The following is an 18367-nucleotide window of genomic DNA, read 5'->3' as shown; positions in this document are numbered from 1 at the left end:
TGTTTCATCCTGAATACTGGCAGAATTGCAACATTACTGTTTTAAATTGGAATTTCTGTTTTCTGAGCAATACTTATCTAGAACACAAATACTTCAAACATATATACAATCCCCACTGGGATGGAAGGAAGAAAGGCCAATTTTACCATTCTCTATCATTATTTTAAATCCTTTGCTGAGTGAATATACCAAAATAAACACAAAACCGTATGATTTTCAGTCTCACCATCTGTTTCTGTTGCCCGTCCTTTCCCATCCATCTTCCTGAGGATAGTCTATCAACATGATCCTGATCAAGTACACAGAGGGATGCTAAGGCCAGCCACAGCTATTGAAAGGCAAAGTAGAATTAAATGTCTTAGACATATTAAAATCAAACCAAATACTGAAGAGATAAACTTTGTCAGATAAGAATGTCACTGTTACTTGCAAACTCTATTACTGTTATCTGAAGTCTGCTCATACAGTGCAAGTTGATTTTCCCAAATAAGTCAGCAACACAATAAAACTTATTTAACTTTTGGGAATTACCTTGTTCCTTTCAGGTATGTCACTTTATGATTATAAATACAGAAGTCAGCACACAAGAAAGAAAAAAGTGAAGAAAGATCAACCAAAGCACATTATGAAGAAATATGACAAATACAGACTTTCACATTGACCCAAACATTGCAGGCTTTGGGGAAGAAGAAATTCAAGGACACAGACTAATAAAAGTAAAATCAATCCCAAAAAACAAGCACCCAAACACTTGAGCACAGTGAGACTGATTTCCCTATTCCCTCCTCACTGCATAAGGCAATTGGCATTACCTAGAAAAGGGTTCTGAGCTAATTAGTCAAAGGAAGCTTTTCTCTCTTCTTCTTCACTGACTAGAGGGAAATCCTGAACAGATGAGCTACATGAGGGTTATTTGTCACTGCAAACAAAACTGAAAGGCACTTGACAGCTGCTTTTTGGAACAATCTTTAATCAAATCTTTGATTTGAATAGAATTGTTTTTGTTGAGAAACTTTACTGGACTCTCCCCCAAAACTGCCCATCTCCATGACAGAACTACACTCAGTCACAGGAGCAGCTGGGCTGACATTCAGGGCTCCTCTAAGACCTGATTAAACTAATATGACAACAGCAGAAGCCAGTGGTAGTCCAAGACTGTGACCTCCAGAAAGAAGAGACTATATGAGTAACAAAAATGATGAAAAGATCAACTGGTACAGCCTTTTAAGATGGAAAACAATGTGAGTATCAAATGTTTGAAACCACTGCAAACTTTTTTTTTTTTACTTTTATATGTAACTATTAAGCTTGAGAAACTAAAATCTGTGCTCCCTATGACAGCAGAAATGTCATTATTTACAAACATGCTTTTCATGGTATTTCAAGCAATCTGTTAAGGTTAAAGTAGTCCTTAGTTTCTATAAAAGATTCACAGACAAAGTAAATGCCAAGAAACGAAAACCGCCAGGTTACACCATGTCAGTAATAAAGGACTCAGCAAACATTTTTTGAGACAAACACAACTGAAGCTTAGCTTAATTGTCCTGGAGAACATCTGTTAGAGTGTTTTCATAACAGCCTTAAGATGTGGCAGCTGATTACCTAGAAGTCAAACAACTTATAATAACTGCTTGGAGAGCTGAAAGAACACCGCTACATACATATTGCGCAATTTTCCACACAGATGATCTCACATTTAGTTTAAGGCAAGTGTGACAAACTTCAAGTAGAATTATTTAAAGAGTAAACCCCCAAATATATACAGACATCACACTTATTCTTCATTATTTCTGAGATTCCCTAGATGCACATTTAATTCTAATTCAGTTTTGGGTTGTGTATTTCTGACATATAAGAAGGCTCTTGAATGGGCTACTACTGCAGATTTACAATGAACTAATGGTAAGTTTGGTGAAGTTCTTACTCTGGTTGTTGCAATGCACCTCACAGGTGATCTGTACTCTTCTTCCATTTTGGTCAGAGCTATGATGGTTTCAGCAATAGCATTCTTTGTCACACGTGACCAAGCTTCTGACAGATGACCCTGTTCAAGATGAAACTCAATTTATTACAGCTTTTATTAACCTTAAGAGCAAATAAAATTGTAATTAGAACTGCTACAAAACATTAGGTTAGTATCTCAAGTTAGAACAGAAAAAGAGGAAATTGGGGATGATTGATAAATAATTCTGTGAAAACACCTAATTTATCTTGGAAGGGATCTTCAGGATCCTCTAGTTCCAACCTTTTGCCATGGGGAGGGACACTTTCCACAAGACCAGGTTCTTCAAAGCCCCATCTAATCTGGCCTTGATTTTCCAATCAGACACATCTGGTAAAAATTAGCCCTCAAATACTGAGGTGACTGAGGTTGTCTCTGAGCAACTACTGGAATAATTAACTTGGAATAATTAACTTGGAATAATTAACTTGGAATAGGTAGAGGGCATATGATTTGAACAATGGGGAGTCCTTCTCCTAAAGCATTCTCCACCCCTTCTGGAGAAATAAAGATGCAGAGCTGGAGCACAGATAAGTGACTGTGACCAGCACACAGATCACAGTGGGTTCCTAGAAAAATTAGCTTCACATGCCTAGCTCAGCCTCCTGAATAGACTCCACAGTTCCTATATTAGAAAGAAATAAATAGGAGTACACAACAAACATCAGAACCACAGCATAGTTTCCAATCTTTAACATTCTGAGCCTGTGGCACTGACTCATATTCTCAAGTTTCTGATTCAGAGGCTGCTGCATCCTTCAATTCTTATTGTCATCTCTAAAGTCCTAAACTTCATGCTGAAGGTGACACATAACTGAGATTCACTGGACTCTAAAAAGGAAGCTAAAGTGACTAACTCAGATACAGGTACCTACACATTGCAAATGGTGAAAATGTTATGTGAAAGGAATCACACTTGTAACTCTCATGAAGAGGATAGTTACACTGATGCCACCCTGCTGATAATTAGCAGCTCTAAAAAGCTTAAAAAAAAAAAAACTTTTCCAACACAGACAGACTTTAATTGCAACTCTTATCAATTATGAGATTCTAAAATCTTGTAGTCAGTATCAACAGGGAGAACTCCCATCCAGCTTCAGCAACCTTGAGAAGGAACCTCCTTAATCCAAGCACAGTGAATGGTTTAGAAAATAGGACTTCCATTCAAAGATACTGAAAACCTTTCAAAGGGTATTCACAGAGGAAAATCTGGGTCATTTAGAACATCTCACTGAAATAGGTGCAGAATTAAGGAAAAAAACAACCTCCTAACTAAATTCTTTTCCCAGAAACATATGCAGAACCTTTTTTTCTTTTGCCAATATTATTTCTGGGAAATAGCTGATTCACTTTTCTTCAATTTTTTTCTGCCAAAAAATTGTCTGAAGCAGAACTATGGAAAATTTAAACCCAGATAAATAAAGTAGTAACTATAAGTGTACATTTCAGCGACTAAAAAAAGTCAATCTCAACCAGAAAATCTGTACAGTAAGTCTACACACAGTCACATGAAAAAAATGCTGTTAATTTTACTTCACAGATAAGTTTTACTTTTGACTTGAAGTTCTGAGTGCTCAAGATTTAAAAATTAAACTTTAAAGTTAATAATATTAGAAAATGACCTGCAATTACTGTTTATCTCTTAAATTTCTACTATGAGCAACTTTTTAAAAAACTTGTTTCAAAACTGGATTTTTGTTTATCAGAAGCAGAACTCAGTTGCTACTGCTTTTAACCCTAGACTCTATCCAGAAAACTATATGGGTCTTTTTTCTTGAGACCAATTAACATTTAACAGCTCAATCTGATACTAACTGTAACAGAATTTATAAAAAAATGTATTTTTCATGATCAGAAATATTTGAATACCATCCACATTTAAAGAATAGAAACTCACTGCTGCCATGTCTTTAATGAGCTTAATGATGATCTCTGAAATCTGGGTAGGTGTAGACCCCTTCATCCACCAATGACTTTCACCTCGCCGAATATAGCTGCAAAGGATAAATGGTAATAGAGGAAATAAACTCAAATAGCTAGTATTTGTCAAAATCCAGCACAAAGAAATAGTGTACATACTCAGCATACAGGAGGTTGTAGTAGTTTGTTACATCTTTTGAAACAAACCTGGAATTGAAGATCATTGGAAGTGTGACTGTAGTAACTCCTTTTCCTGCAGTAGTGCCAGCTGTTCCTGTGATAGTAGTTCCTTTGGCTTTTAGCTGTACAGTGAGAGCTTTGGCAATGCATCCCAAAAACATGTCCAAGATACCTAGTTTGTTCCAATCTCCTTTTTCTGTTGAGTGAATTATATCACTTATATCTGCTGGTGGAAGAGACTTCACCCCTATAATACTTGCCAGGCGACTGGGGGTTACCTCGGGCAAAACACGCCTCAGTAATGATGTTACCTGGAGGAAAAAAACCAGAACACCCCAGTTCTTACCAAGACAGCTGGAGCTTTCAAGCAAAATCACATGAAGTCCTTCTTCCCAATTTATTTCAGTTAGAAGGACTCAATCTAATTGCTGTACTTAATTACTCCTGTAAGAAATTCTGCAATATTTCTATATAATGACGAAGCATTTATTAATGTAAGCAGCAAGACAAGGCAGAGAATCTAAACCTGATCTCACTCAATACTTAGTCTCCACATGCTAACAAAATTATGTTTGGTACTGGACTTGGGATAAGAGTGATACAGATGTTTGTACAGCTTTGATTTGCTTGCATGGTACCCACTTCACATGCATTACTGAGATGTCAGAAACTGTGGTAGAACTGTTAGAGACACTTTGGACTTCTGGAAACAAAGAACTTGCCTGAAGTACTGAGAATTATAATACTCTTTTCCAATGCCTTTGTTTTCCCTTTTGATAGCCTAACTGGAATTTTTTTTGCTGTGTCAATAGCTCTGGACCCAACAAGAATTGTCTTGAAACCTTACCAACTGGTGAAGCTGGGGTTAAAATTACACGTATCATGCGAAGCTTGGTCCAAATCAGCATGAAAGCTGATGAAAGCTTAAGGACTTAATATTTCATATGTAATTTTGCAAGCCCTCAATGTACTCTTGAAAAACCATTACATATCTGCAATGTATCACAACTACTAAGTATCTGCCCCCAGGCAAGATGGGATGTGAGATTTTAACAGATCAAAAACAGTAGAAGGAAGAATAAAGAGTACGAGACAAAAACTTCTGCAACAGAAACTTAAAATCCACCTGAAGAAGGCACAGCACCTAGCAACAAAATAGTGCGTTAACTGTACTAATGCAAATATGTTATATGTTTATATATTATTAGCATTATTAAACAAACACACATATATATATATATAACGTGTTTATATAGTATGTGGATATAACTATATATACACTCAGACAACACTCAAATTCAGATAGAAACAGATATTAAAACTCACCTTGAGGATACCAAGAGTAGAAAGGAGCTGTCTAGTTCCACACTACTACACTTAGAGCCTGAGTGTAGTAGTGTGACACAGACACTAAGGACTCATGCCAGACCCACAATAGACTCTGGTAATTAAAAACTTCTCACCTTGCCTACACAGGCTATATGGGCATTATATACACATACCAGGAAATACTGAAAAATCACTGTGCTGTTCATCTGACAGAAATTTCTACCATGTAATCCTTAGAAAAAAACAAGCACCCTAAAACCTGGCACTTCAATTCCCAAAAGAAATCCTGTATTTTTTCCAAGCACATGATTTCAGTACTCTGAAGACACTATTCCAGCAATACCAAGGCACTGGAGGAGCGGTCAGCACTGACCTGCCTCTGCACCCTGGGAGAAGCCGTGTGCAGCAGGGAGAAGAGGTCCTGGAGCAGAGTGAGCTGCTGGGCCAGGTACTGGCGGCCCACGTTGGAGCCGCTGAGCGCCAGGACCATGGAGAGCAGCTCGAAGCAGTAGGCGTCCGAGGCGGCGTCCTCGTCGCTGGGCTGCGAGTTGGCGTTCTCCTTGCTGGAGATGGCGTGCTCCCACTCCTCGCGCACGCGCGTCGCCTCCATCCGAATGGCCTGCACGATGTGCGCGCACACCTGCCACACAGAAGCCAAATGTAGGCAGCTCTTAAAAACTTGTAGCAAGTGCAAAACGTTGTGGTTTAGGTACCTCCACAAGTATGGCTAAAATAGGAAACCTGTGGAATTTGGCCTGTGCTTAAATTACTTTTCAGCATAAATTCAAATGAAGAATAAAATGCTGAGTTTGCTCATCTATGTTATGGAAAATTAAATCGAAATGATTTTTAATTTTATTTTGGATCCTGTCTTTTAATTTACTTTTTACCTAGAATTCAGGCCAAAAAAACCACTCCACATAAACCCCCTAAGAAATACATTGACTCAAGACACAGAAATAAAAAGCACTTCTTAAAATAGTCTTGTGTTCAGTTTAATAACCAGAAAGCTTAAAAATTTTAGAAGCAATAGCATGGTAAAAAGCATTTTTAGGAGACTACAATGTTTGCTAAGATGAGTGACAGAAGAGTAGATTCTGCTTAACTTATTAAACTAAAAAATTACAAAATTAATCAACAGCTCTATTATTGAACAAATCTTTATAGCAATATTCACTGGAATTGAGCTTATTTATTAAAAGATACCAATATTTAATCCTCAAATAATTTCAAAAGGAACAAACCTGTTTCTGCAAATTTGTCAGTTTGCTCCGGCTGAATATGATCCCTACCATGTGCTCCTTCAGGTCTGCATCTGATGTTGCCTTCATAAAAAGCATGTTTAATATTAGATCAAAAGTTTCAAGAATACTTCCCACTTACTGCAGCAATTAACATGGAATGTATCAACAAACTGTGTTTTATAAGTTAGTAGCTTTTTTTACAGGAAGATATATAACCAAGATCAATTTAACTATGCTTAATAAATACCTCATCAATGTATTAACTTTCTCTTTGTGAGAGGAATTTAAGCATCAAATGAAATAATAGACAAAACAAGTGGAGTGCAGTTTCTTCATACTTTTTCATATTAACATACTAACAGAGCCTCTCTTGAAGCAAAAGATAATGGCCAGGACTTTCAGGCTGACCATTACTACAGTTGTTAAGTACTTCTGTAATTGTAGGCATAATTTGCATCACCATTACTATGGTGTTTCCATTAAATGCATATGCCTCAGTTACAATTTATTTTAAAAAACACACTATGGTTTAGTATTAAAAACACACTATGATATTTTAAAAATAAGCAATTGCAACCTTTTACTTCTGTTTTGATCTAAAAATTATGCAGCAAAAGAAACAGAACAAATACTGAAAATCATCCTGGATAATTTTTTTCAGCAAAGTATTATTGATAGAATACAAATAAATACATTGTGTACTTTTTCTTCTCCTTCTGGGGATGACAACAGTGCTTTTTCCTCTTGTTCTGGCGTTGGCTCAGCATCTCCAGAGATAAGTTTCCCAAATACCTGGAAGAAAGACAATGATAATCAGCATATCTCAAAGATAAACTTGTGCAGCTGTGACATTTTCCATTAAAACATAAAGCACTTAAAGTCTACAGTTCACAGTAACTTTCACAGTACAACACATCATTAAAATCTCACCTGGGATGTTATAAGTCGGAATACTCGCAGTGTCTCAGATTCACAGTTCCTTTGTTGAGCCACACTTGCAGAAATCTGACCTGCTATTTTAATGCTTTCACCATCCTTCCATCCAAGAATTTTTACTTGTCGAACCCTTAGTGTGTTCTCTGGACCCTTCAATTCAATTTTGATGATGTGATTATCACCCCCAGGAAGCTCACTTGTTACCCAGCCAATATGTCTTGAATCCAAGTCTACCTATTAAAGAGGAATATAAAGTTGGAAACTGACATTACATCAAACAAAAAGTCACCTATCATCATCTATATCACTGTAACAAATACTGTGCTTAGAATGAAAATCTCAACCTGAGTAGTAAGACCTATATTTAATGATAAAAATATTCAACCTCTTGACTTCAGATTAAAAAGTGACATATAGCCATTTCAGGTTTATCTGTAAATTTGATTAGAAATAGTGGCCTACCTATCTCTTTTATCCTCAAAGCAACAGTTCATATATTAAAAACAACAACTCTTTGGACTCTTAAAAACTAGTCTTTGGACACTACTCTTAGGAAAAAAAAACCAAACCAGCCTCTATAATTTAAATGAAAATATAACACACAACTATAATTTCATAAATTATTTCATCTCTGTTCACACAAACCCCTGCCAAAGAAATTGTTACTCTCTGGAAGTCAGTATTTGCTACCCTTACACCAAGACATGCAGGACTTAGCTGTGAAAAAGGGAGATGAACTGTATCACATAAAGTGTATTTCAAAATAAGTACTGTTAAAAACAAAACAACATAAATAATGCTTTATGGAATCATATATTTCATATGAAACTGCAGTGTCACTACTGGAAACCAAGCATGGATAGGATGCAGTGCCTCACACCACTACTCAGAGAAACCCAAGCCCTGAGCCAAGTGAGCCCTTCTCTCCTATCCACGGGCTCATTTATAATCAAGCTAATATTTGTTTTTGCCAATTTCTACATTAATTCTCAGAGTCTGCATTGAACTGTGCTGCAGCAGACAAGGCTAACTTATTTTTTGAATACCATGAGACAGGATACAGTATGTGGGTGTGCTGGAAGGTAAAAAGCTGTTGGAAAAGTGTCAGAGCAAAGAGGAAGCAAAGCTGAATCGGTCCCTGCCTGTGTTCTGGGAGTTTTTTGGGAAACCTTCTCCAGCTGAAAGGATAAGTTACCATATTTTAGTAATTAAAACTAAATTAATTTAAGGAACACTTTACATAACCCTGTTCTATTTCAGTAGAAGAGTAAAAGCTTGATCAATAGTCAGTATACATAACTGAATTCTGTCATTAATAATACAGTATTTTCCAAGGCTTATTATGATGTCTGATATTTGCTAAGTAATTTATCTATCGTAAGAAATGGAAACTATATGTTCAGAAAAAATCTCTGGTATGTGCACAAAAAATGACAGCAATTTTTCTGTCAACTGTTAAAATGTTTACCTGCTTTATTCTGCAGAGATCTTCTACTGCTTTGCCAGTTAAGAAGGTCATGGAGGTCACTTTGTTCTGCAACAAACAAGCAAAATAAGAATGAAACACTTCAACTGAGACACTTCTGACTACTTCTTCTGTATTAAGAGAGTACATATATAAAAAATTGCTTCATTACAAAAACCCCCCCATGATGAAAATCAAGGGCAAAGAATTCCAAAACACAGCTCTCTAACACAGTCTGCTCTTTGTATTGAAAGCTTTAGTTGAAATACAGATATATGTAACATGACTGTACAGACCAATAAAAAAGGATGTAAAAGGTCTAGAAAATTTGGATTTTATGACCGCTCCTTATTTCAATGCTTCTGCAGAAACCATGAGCAAGAAAAAGTAACTTAAAAGAATTAAATGTTTGAAAATGCATCTGAAATAGAACATCCCACTAAGAATTAAGTTTCCCAGTTTCAGTTTTATGTAACTGTAAATTCAGACAGACTGGTCTGATTGTAACAGTTCCTGCTTTCTAATCACAGGACTTAGAAACTTCACTTTGAAATGTGAATTTCTGCATTAGAATTATGAACTGACAAAGAAAACAGCACTTCTTCATTGATAAACACATACAGCTTGGACTATGCACCTTCTATGAGAGACACTTTTATTTTCCTCTTACCCCAAGATCTCTGGAATTGTCCACATGAACACAAACATAACGTGCATTGATTCCTTTTACACAGTTGATGGTGATGTTTTTAGTTTTGTTTTTGTCCTCATCTCCTGACTCCCAGAATGTTTCTGTAGACCCATCTGTTAAACTACCAATCATGGCAGGTCGGCTTGATGTCTTAATGTCAACAATGCTGGTTAGGTCTTTCAGACAAACTACTATACACAGTTCCTGTAAAAACAAATGGCAAGTTTTAAAATACTTGAGAGTAAGCCCAAATACATGGGCATGGTTTACAATTTTTAAAACCACACAGACATTTCTGTTTTGACAAAATGTGCTCTCCAAGAAATTTGTCCTTTATTGATTCAAATTATTCAGTGCTTTAAGCCAAAGGAAACATTAATAGCTAAGAGCTGAATATATTAGCAAATGCCTAAATATATTACTAAATGGAAGAAAGCATTTAAAAATATTAAACAGAAGTATTAATTCATGCTCCTCAGAATAACAGAAGGAAAAAGATGTAAGCAAAGAAGAACTGGAAGTACACAATATTTAAAAAGTTAACCAACTCCATGACATTCCCCAAAAACTTCGCTTGCAAACAAGCACTCCTCCAAAATTTAGGTTTGAGTGATATACAGGCTAAGGGTCAATACTTGAACCTCTAAAGCTAAATATGAGAGCAGGGATAAGATCCTAAACTGAGATATGTTCAAGAAACTATGACATTGCAATAAGGAATCTTTTAATTTAAAGAGAATCATCATTGGAAGAACAGACTGTTCACAAATGATCTCTGCTTCTGAGCCAGAGCTGCAATACTTGCCTGATTCATGACTTCAAAACCAGACTGAACGCTGATACTAAAACTCTCTTCACTATCTCCATCATCAGATTTAGACAAGATATTGTTGATATGATGAAAAACATTGCTCTGATGCAGGAACTGGTGATCAGATTGTTTGAATTTAAGACTCCAGCACCTGAAAATACATTTAGTTGACTTTGAAATTTTGAATGTTGGCAAAAGACATCACTTACCCATGAAACTGTTAATCACATTCTTGCTTCTCAAACGATTTTCTATAAACATTTAACTTCAATATTTTCAGGATCTCTAGTGTTTCTAGTGCACCATTTTGAGGAAAGCAGGAATAGACTTAGAATTGTAATAGTAAATGCAACCATTGTTATTCATTTTTTGTCTTTGAGACAAATACACAGAAAAAATCTCAAAGTTTAAAGATACTATCCAGGTGACAGATTTCTGAGCAAAGGGCACTAAAAAGCCATGCACATACACACAGATCCTTCCATATTACTCTGTTAGATGTTTTCTTTTTCATAGTGGACACTGTATAGAATTTAGAAGAAAGTACATTACTCTATACAAAGTCTTTTATACTATTATTTATATGTATAAACACTTAAGTGTCTTCTATGTATCTCCTTCCTAGTGGTAAGGACAGATGTGCCCCTTCTCGCACAAAGTTTTCAAGCATCCTGTTTACATTGCAAAATCTTTTAACCTGTAATTAAACAACATTTCCAGCCTTTTCAAGAATTTGCTTGATTTGTGCTTACCTTAAGGCCATTTGCTGTAATGCACTACCACTGGGAAGAGACATCATAAGATCAGAGATTGTCTGAAGAAGGCGATGGAAAGTGTGGGGTAAGGGATGAGCAGCCTCCCCAGCAATCACTATGTCCGACAGAGGGTGTTCACACACTCGTGTGTCTTTTTCCTACAGGGCAAAGCAATCTGGGTGTTATTAACAGACTTTCTGAGACAAAAGGTTCAGTACACAAAAACATTTCTGCTGTTTGCTTTAAGAGTAACTGCAACAATCTTACAATGAATGTGAACTTAACGCAGTTCCTGTCAGAGAATTTTTGGAGTAAGTTACGCACGAATCTCAAAGAGGGAATTGGAGAAGCGTGTTGTATACTGCCACATATTTCTCATGATTTAAAGATGTGAAACATTATATGGCAATAATTCGAAAACAAAGAAACAGACCAGAAAGAAATAACATATTCCAGCAGTTGAAACTAACTTTATCTGAGCAGCAAAATCCACCCATAGCAAACTTGATCACTAAGCTGATGTTATCAGTTGCTGCATTTCATTAGAGCTGTGAAAATAATAATTCTTAGTTAAGGTGTGTCAGTATCAGACAAGCAGTGTACCAGGTTACACTGCTGAAAAGACTGATTTCAGAACAACTAATTTCAAAACTGGATTAGATTTGAAGTGATAGAGATTATCCTGACTTCTTCACAGCACTCGCATGATTTTTTTGAGCTATTCATCATGGACATGATAATATTTTAAATCAGAGCTAAGTCTAGAATAGGTTGTATGTAGATGTCTTTTGGAAGTATGGGATGTTATACTGTACCATTTTGCAGGCTACATTTTCAGAACTATAGATTTTTCTTAAATCACTGAATTAAGTATACCTACTGCACATAATATTACTTACTTAATTATTTATATACATACACGTACACAGCAGTATGTAAATTATCTATGCTTTTTATAACTAACTATGGACTTAGAACACGGAAAGACATAGTAAACCAACCACAAAGTGGTTCTAAAAAATATTTTATCTTCTCTCTCATTGCAGGGCAAAGGAGGAATAAAAAGCAACTTTTTTTTAAATTTAGCAATGTGCTTGTGCTTTTTTTGCTTTCTTATTTCCCAAGAATACTAGAAAATGTGCTTTAGAAGACCTCGTGATTGATCAGCACATAGAAAGTGATGATTCAGAAGAAAAACTAATCTATGTCTACAAAATGAATTCAACTACAGTTTAAGATTCTGTTTCACAGAGGGAGGATTAAGGAATTTTGTTTTTCATATGGAAGTATTTCTAATTTGCCTACAAAATCGGCAGAACCTCACTTACTTGTTCTGCATTTTCTTTATTTGATTTATTTTCTTCATCCTCTTCTTCTTCAGGCTCTACAGGTGCAGGAGTCAGGGAAGCCACAAAATGCCATAAGATATCATGAAGAGAAGTTGTTTGAATGACATTACAAAGAAGCCAGTTGAAGGCCTAAAACAAATTACATACAAGGAGTTACCAACTGGTTAAGCAAACCTGGAGTAAAACTATTTCCTAAACCATTTATTGAAGGAGGTGATGATGATTTGGACAGGCAAATAATAATGCAAAAGTCTTCAAGTAAGGCATTATTGCTCTGTAGCTAACAGTTTATTTAGACAACAACTATAGTACAGCCAACAGAGCATAATCTTAAAACAAATTTCCAAAGGAGAATTTAAAACCACATTATTTTAATCATACAGGAGCTGTCAGTACATGAATACCTCCATGGCAAAGACTCTGCAAGCAGATTTCCGTAAGGCTTGTTTCATCGCTATTTCAAGTCCTTCCAGATCATGATGCTGGATTACAAATGCCAATACTGGCCACTGGAAATTTCTCTCTCCTTTGGAAAGAGAGCTGTGGGCGGAGATTAACCGAGAAAGTTCAGGAGATGGATGTCTCAGGAGAGAGGACCCCACTTCTATTTAAAAGCATAAAAATATGCATACATTAGATTCCTTGTGCATTTCAATTTTATAGCCACAGTAAAAATGAAAAGCAATAAAGCACTTTTAGAAATGATTTTTTTTTCTGAGAGAAAACTGCATTAAAAAAGCAATATGCAAAAATGATGCTTCAACTGAGAAAGAAAATACCACCTTCGCTTTTAAAACAGGCACAGAAGATGCACTATAAATTTTAGAATTACAGTAAATCCTAATCCAAATTTAGGCTAATTCTGTGCTGATTACCAAACACCTGTTTACTATTATTTTGTTTTATAACTAAAAAGTCACATGTATTTAGAAAAAATGTATTTGTCTACAATTTCCAAAAAGAATTGCAAATCCTTGAATCATTTTTCCCTGCTTCTGCTGTTTGTGCTCTTACCTGCATCTCCACTGTTGACTCGTCTCCTGGGGATTGCTTTTACACGTGCTGGCAGAATTGAGTGCTGTTTGTCATATTCTGATGCAACAACTGAATATGATCTTTGAAAGACTGTGCGCTTTGCAAGGTCTGTATCTGTGATTGGACTGGTTTCCAAACTACAAAGAAATCAGTGAAGTAATACACTCATTAGTAAATACATACAGTGTATCTGAATCATACACCAATAATTAATAAGGATACATGCATTTCATAATCACAATGTTACTACTGCATGAAACTTTGTCTTATGTACCTAAGAACTGTTTAAATGCTGGAAAGGAAGGAGCACATATTAGAATTACACATGGTGAAAAAGCATGCAAGTGCTTTATAAACAAATGCAATGATGAACATGATGAGTTCCAAGAATTTAGATATTTCTTTTAGAGAAATAAAAACATTCAGATCATGCCTAATTTGAAGTTTCAGACCAAACTTCTCCTGAGAATGCATGTGAAAACATCTATGAAGTGAATTATTAATATGCAAGCCAACTGAAATTTAGAACTTTATGTGAAGTAATTGTTTCTAACATCATTAGCCTTAAAGTCAAATTTTAATTGCTACAGCTATACCTCTGACATGTTTTACTCCTTACCTTCAGTGGACTTCTTACAGTCTGCAGAAGGACTCCCAGCTTATGCTGTCCCTATAGGCCTCAGGAGACCATGGTGTCCACAGTTTTAATAAAGGAATATACCAATACGATGCACTCTTAAGGAGTTTTGTTAGAAAAGTTCTATTTCTGAAAAGACTACATTATAGATTGTAGTATTCCAATAAACTATTTGTGCAGTCAGTATGAAATACAACAAACTGAATAAAAACAGATAAAAAGCAAATTTTCTCTCCATTACATCCTCACTATAATATGAGGAATCACTGACATCTGAGAACACTGAGCAGCTAAGTAGATTCTGAACTATTATTAATAGTAAGAGCCATTTTTTCCCTGGTGAAACAAAAATTTTTATACCTGATTGAATTAGATCACAGTAAACATTACATGACAAGAAAGTGGCTTAACCTGACAGAAACCATCGAGCACTCTTGGTCCTAGACAGCATTGTCATTTCTTTGGTGACATTTTTATGTCCCACAGAACAAAGCAGCAGCATTTGCTTTGAAAAGTGTAAGGCAATGAAATTTCCTCCTGTTCAAGCTTCCCTTCAGAATGAAATCCTGAAAGAACAACAGCTACTTCCTTTCAAAAAGCCTGCACTCAATCAGTCGCGGTAAAGTACAGATATAAAGTCAAAAAAACCTGCTACATTTTCAAAGAGTTTGCAACAGTTACAGTTCTTGGATTATTGATCTTTAGATCACTTCTTCAGTTCTGTAGATTCTGGAGAATTTTTCTCTATGGGGAAATAAGCAGGCCTGAAATAGAGGCTATGGATAAATTTCCCTGTATGCTAAGAGTCCTTATCAACGGAACAATTTTTTTTTTATTTGGGTTGTAAACCCAGGATCTTTCTAGAGAGAAGTAATTGAAGTACAGTAAAAAGTTTCAGTTCTGATTTGTATATTCCTTGCATATTTACATATTCAAACATACTTCACTGCTAACAGTTGAAAATACACACCTGATATGCTATAATCCACTGAAAATTTCCTAACTACAGCTTCATAGGCTTTTGGCTTTTATGCTGCCATTTCAGAAACTGATCTGATACTTTAGCTTCTTAACTGCAGCAATGTTTTCCTTTTTTTTTTTAATTGGTGTTATGCTACTGCTTTAACATTTGTATGTAGCACCTAGAATTACAAGGAAGTACCTTGGGGGCATAGATTTCATGTTACTCTCTGGCTCTTCAAAGACATTTGGGCTTGCGTCAGGTGTAACGGAGATGTACGGTGCAGGTACTGAAGTTGACCGCAAGTATCTCATCTCATCCTGGAACAGGTTGTCATCCTGGTACCCAACAAAATTTTCATGGTGATGCCTGCACCAAATGAGATTTTTAAATTAGAATTAGGATTAAAAATTGCTGAAACACAAACATACACAAAAATTGTTTGCTGATACACCTCATCAGCCAATGCTAGTCATGTACTCTTCACCTATTAATGCTTTTAAGCTCATTGTGACTTTGAAATGTTCATGGAAGATACAGTGGCATTCTCAACAAACAGGCAGTGGGGATCACCCTTTTCTGTCTTTTAGTAGGTATTTCCAGAATGTATTTTAGGTCCAAAAGTCTACCCAACATAAACATGAGACTCTACAGAGAAATAGTTACTAAGAATTTCCAAGAAAGTCCAAGTCTTCTGGTTTCCTTTTTATTATTTTTAACTGTGAAGAGAAAAAAGTAGCACATATGTCTGCTACTAACACACTAAGTTAAACTCTTTGGAAAATTCTGAATTCTTTGGACAGAAACTGAACTGTTATAAAATATTTAGCTGAAAGCTACTAGGGCATATTTGACTCTAGGAGAAAATACAATCTAAAAGATTGAACAGGATCATGGATCAAAACAGACAGAAGAAAAAAACATCATGAAGAACTAGGAAAATATGTCTTTTTCTATGTAAGCTTTAGTTTAGTTTACACACCCATTTTATACAATACTCTGCATAGATGAGTGTTAAAATCAATATTCATACATGTCCTTTAATTACCTTGCTAATGTCTGTAGATAGAGACATGGCATCTTAATGGGAAAGTCTTCAGAAATTCCTTCTTTTAGACTGGGAAGTTGAGATTGGAATGCTTTTGCAGGGTTATAGCAGAGGATACTGGGCTCAGCAGCACTACTCAGCGACAGTAAATACAGTGCATTGGCTTTAATCACTTGATGAGCTTCCATAGTTGGCAAGGCACGAGGTGTCTTAACTTGCATTGGTTTTCTCCTAGATTGTTTAATCTAGATAGATTTAAATAAGGTATAATTAAATTCACCACAGGAAAACCTGATGACCTATCTCATAATAGAGCTGCTGAATTCTACCTGTTGTAAAATGCCTCCTATGACAAAACACATTTCTATTACTTTCCTACCTTCGCAAACATTTAATAGTTTGATAGTTCTGACATTTGCCTCAAGATTAATTTTGTGTGCAAACAGTTTCAAAAAGTTTAGTTTAAAAATAAAGTTAAATTAGCATCATTAACATCAACATATTTGCATACTTTGAGCAAGATTTTGAAATTAGTCCTTGAAGACCACTACAAGAAAAACACCTTTTCTACTATTTCCATTAAAAACACCTCTAGTAGCATCTTGTATGCAACGATCTGGATTATCAGGATCACTTAAAAAACTATAAACATGAAGTTAAAACAGCCCTCATTTTAGCAAATAAATAAAACCATTCAAAATTAAATAAACTGACAGATACTTAAAGTTATTACATTCAATCCTGTGGTTATACTGGGATAAAAAATAAAATTACTTTACAAATTTGAGCACACTATCATCTGAAGGGAAGAAAACTGGTCTGAAGACAGTGACGTTTCTATTTCATTATCTTAAACCTAACAATGAGGGTAAGACAATATTCCCAAATTATGAAAGTCCAAATTTCTTAAACTAGCCCTTCTCTTCAAGTTGTGAAGACAGCACTACTATTCAGATAGAAAGTTAAACATAAGAGCTGAAAATACCTTCTCTCTTGCTGCCGCTTGCTTTTCACGGAGATACTTTTCTCTGCACCGATCGCACACCAGATACCACGTGCTCCCTCCAATGCCACCATCGCCACAATTCCCAGCCCATCCTCCACAGAAGTGCCCAATGCTGTTGTACCCTTGGCCACCTGCATAGCGGCCACAGCCTACATGGGGGAAAGGTGGGAACAACTGATTTCAAATGCAGGATTCTTACTCTGTTATTTATTGCTCTAAAAGAGGGATGAAGAGGGGAGAAAGGAAGATGTATGCCTGTTCCTGGCCTAATTTTTTATTTTTCTGTATGTCTGAATTGGTTACAAAACAAGGTTCTTCTCTGTTCTTGTCCATGTGTCCCACCAGTGTCTAAAGAATACAAATGCACTACAAATGGTTTTATAGGTTTAATAAGTTCTTTTATAAAGAACTTATCCAAAGATCCCGATTCAGACAGCTAAGTTATAGTTAAGGTGAGTATTATAAGTTAGCCAACAATATCTGTAATTTAACAAACACAAAAATCTCGCCTCCCAGCTAACAAAGCTTAAGAAGGAATGGAGGGTATTCTTTTGCTGATTAGAGTTTCTCAGAAAGATTCAGGACTTTAACTTTGCACGCACAGAGCTAAAAAAAAGCAGAGACCAACAAGTACATAAAAAATATTAAGTCAATGATACCCAGTACTGACACAGCAGACAGAAGTTTCCTACTCTTGACAGTAGAACAGTAACAGAAAACTTCTGTCAATGTAGAAACTCTAACTGACCAATCTCATTTTTTATTTCAGCACAGCTTCAAATCCTAAATTGTAAAACACAGCATGTTTCTGAAGAGCTACTGTAAAGTCAGAGCATTATTTTGACCTTGTTTCAAACAACGTAGAAACTTTGGATCCCTAACTACTTAAAATTATACACAAAGATGTGCAACTGATCTGTACGCAAGTACAACTTTTAATTTAGTGTATATAATAGAAAGCATAGCCTGACATTTTCCTAACAGCAGCTAACACCAAA

General features: G+C 35.8%; 1 protein-coding gene across 17 annotated transcripts in view; it reads right to left on the bottom strand.

The window, feature by feature from the left end:
• The window catches only part of MYCBP2 (MYC binding protein 2), a 175474-nt gene that overhangs the window by 10288 nt on the left and 146819 nt on the right, over window positions 1-18367 (bottom strand). For 15 of the 17 annotated variants that reach the window (XM_054628261.2, XM_054628265.2, XM_054628272.2 and 12 more), the window contains 18 exons: window positions 17349-17518; window positions 16364-16608; window positions 15517-15684; window positions 13697-13854; window positions 13087-13286; window positions 12662-12811; window positions 11331-11491; window positions 10573-10729; window positions 9747-9971; window positions 9080-9145; window positions 7606-7845; window positions 7369-7467; window positions 6676-6756; window positions 5805-6071; window positions 4130-4413; window positions 3900-3996; window positions 1925-2044; window positions 227-328 (listed from right to left, as the gene is read on the bottom strand). In XM_054628261.2, the coding sequence (XP_054484236.2) occupies window positions 227-328; window positions 1925-2044; window positions 3900-3996; window positions 4130-4413; window positions 5805-6071; window positions 6676-6756; window positions 7369-7467; window positions 7606-7845; window positions 9080-9145; window positions 9747-9971; window positions 10573-10729; window positions 11331-11491; window positions 12662-12811; window positions 13087-13286; window positions 13697-13854; window positions 15517-15684; window positions 16364-16608; window positions 17349-17518 (2990 nt within the window). The remainder of the gene's footprint in view (window positions 1-226; window positions 329-1924; window positions 2045-3899; window positions 3997-4129; window positions 4414-5804; window positions 6072-6675; window positions 6757-7368; window positions 7468-7605; window positions 7846-9079; window positions 9146-9746; window positions 9972-10572; window positions 10730-11330; window positions 11492-12661; window positions 12812-13086; window positions 13287-13696; window positions 13855-15516; window positions 15685-16363; window positions 16609-17348; window positions 17519-18367) is intronic. The other 2 variants (XM_054628264.2, XM_054628288.2) reach the window with 1 other exon arrangement.

Source organism: Agelaius phoeniceus, chromosome 2, assembly GCF_051311805.1.
Source record: "Agelaius phoeniceus isolate bAgePho1 chromosome 2, bAgePho1.hap1, whole genome shotgun sequence".
Lineage (NCBI taxonomy): Eukaryota > Metazoa > Chordata > Aves > Passeriformes > Icteridae > Agelaius > Agelaius phoeniceus.
Note: the sequence above shows the minus strand (reverse complement) of the source record. Positions and strands in the feature narration are given on the sequence as shown.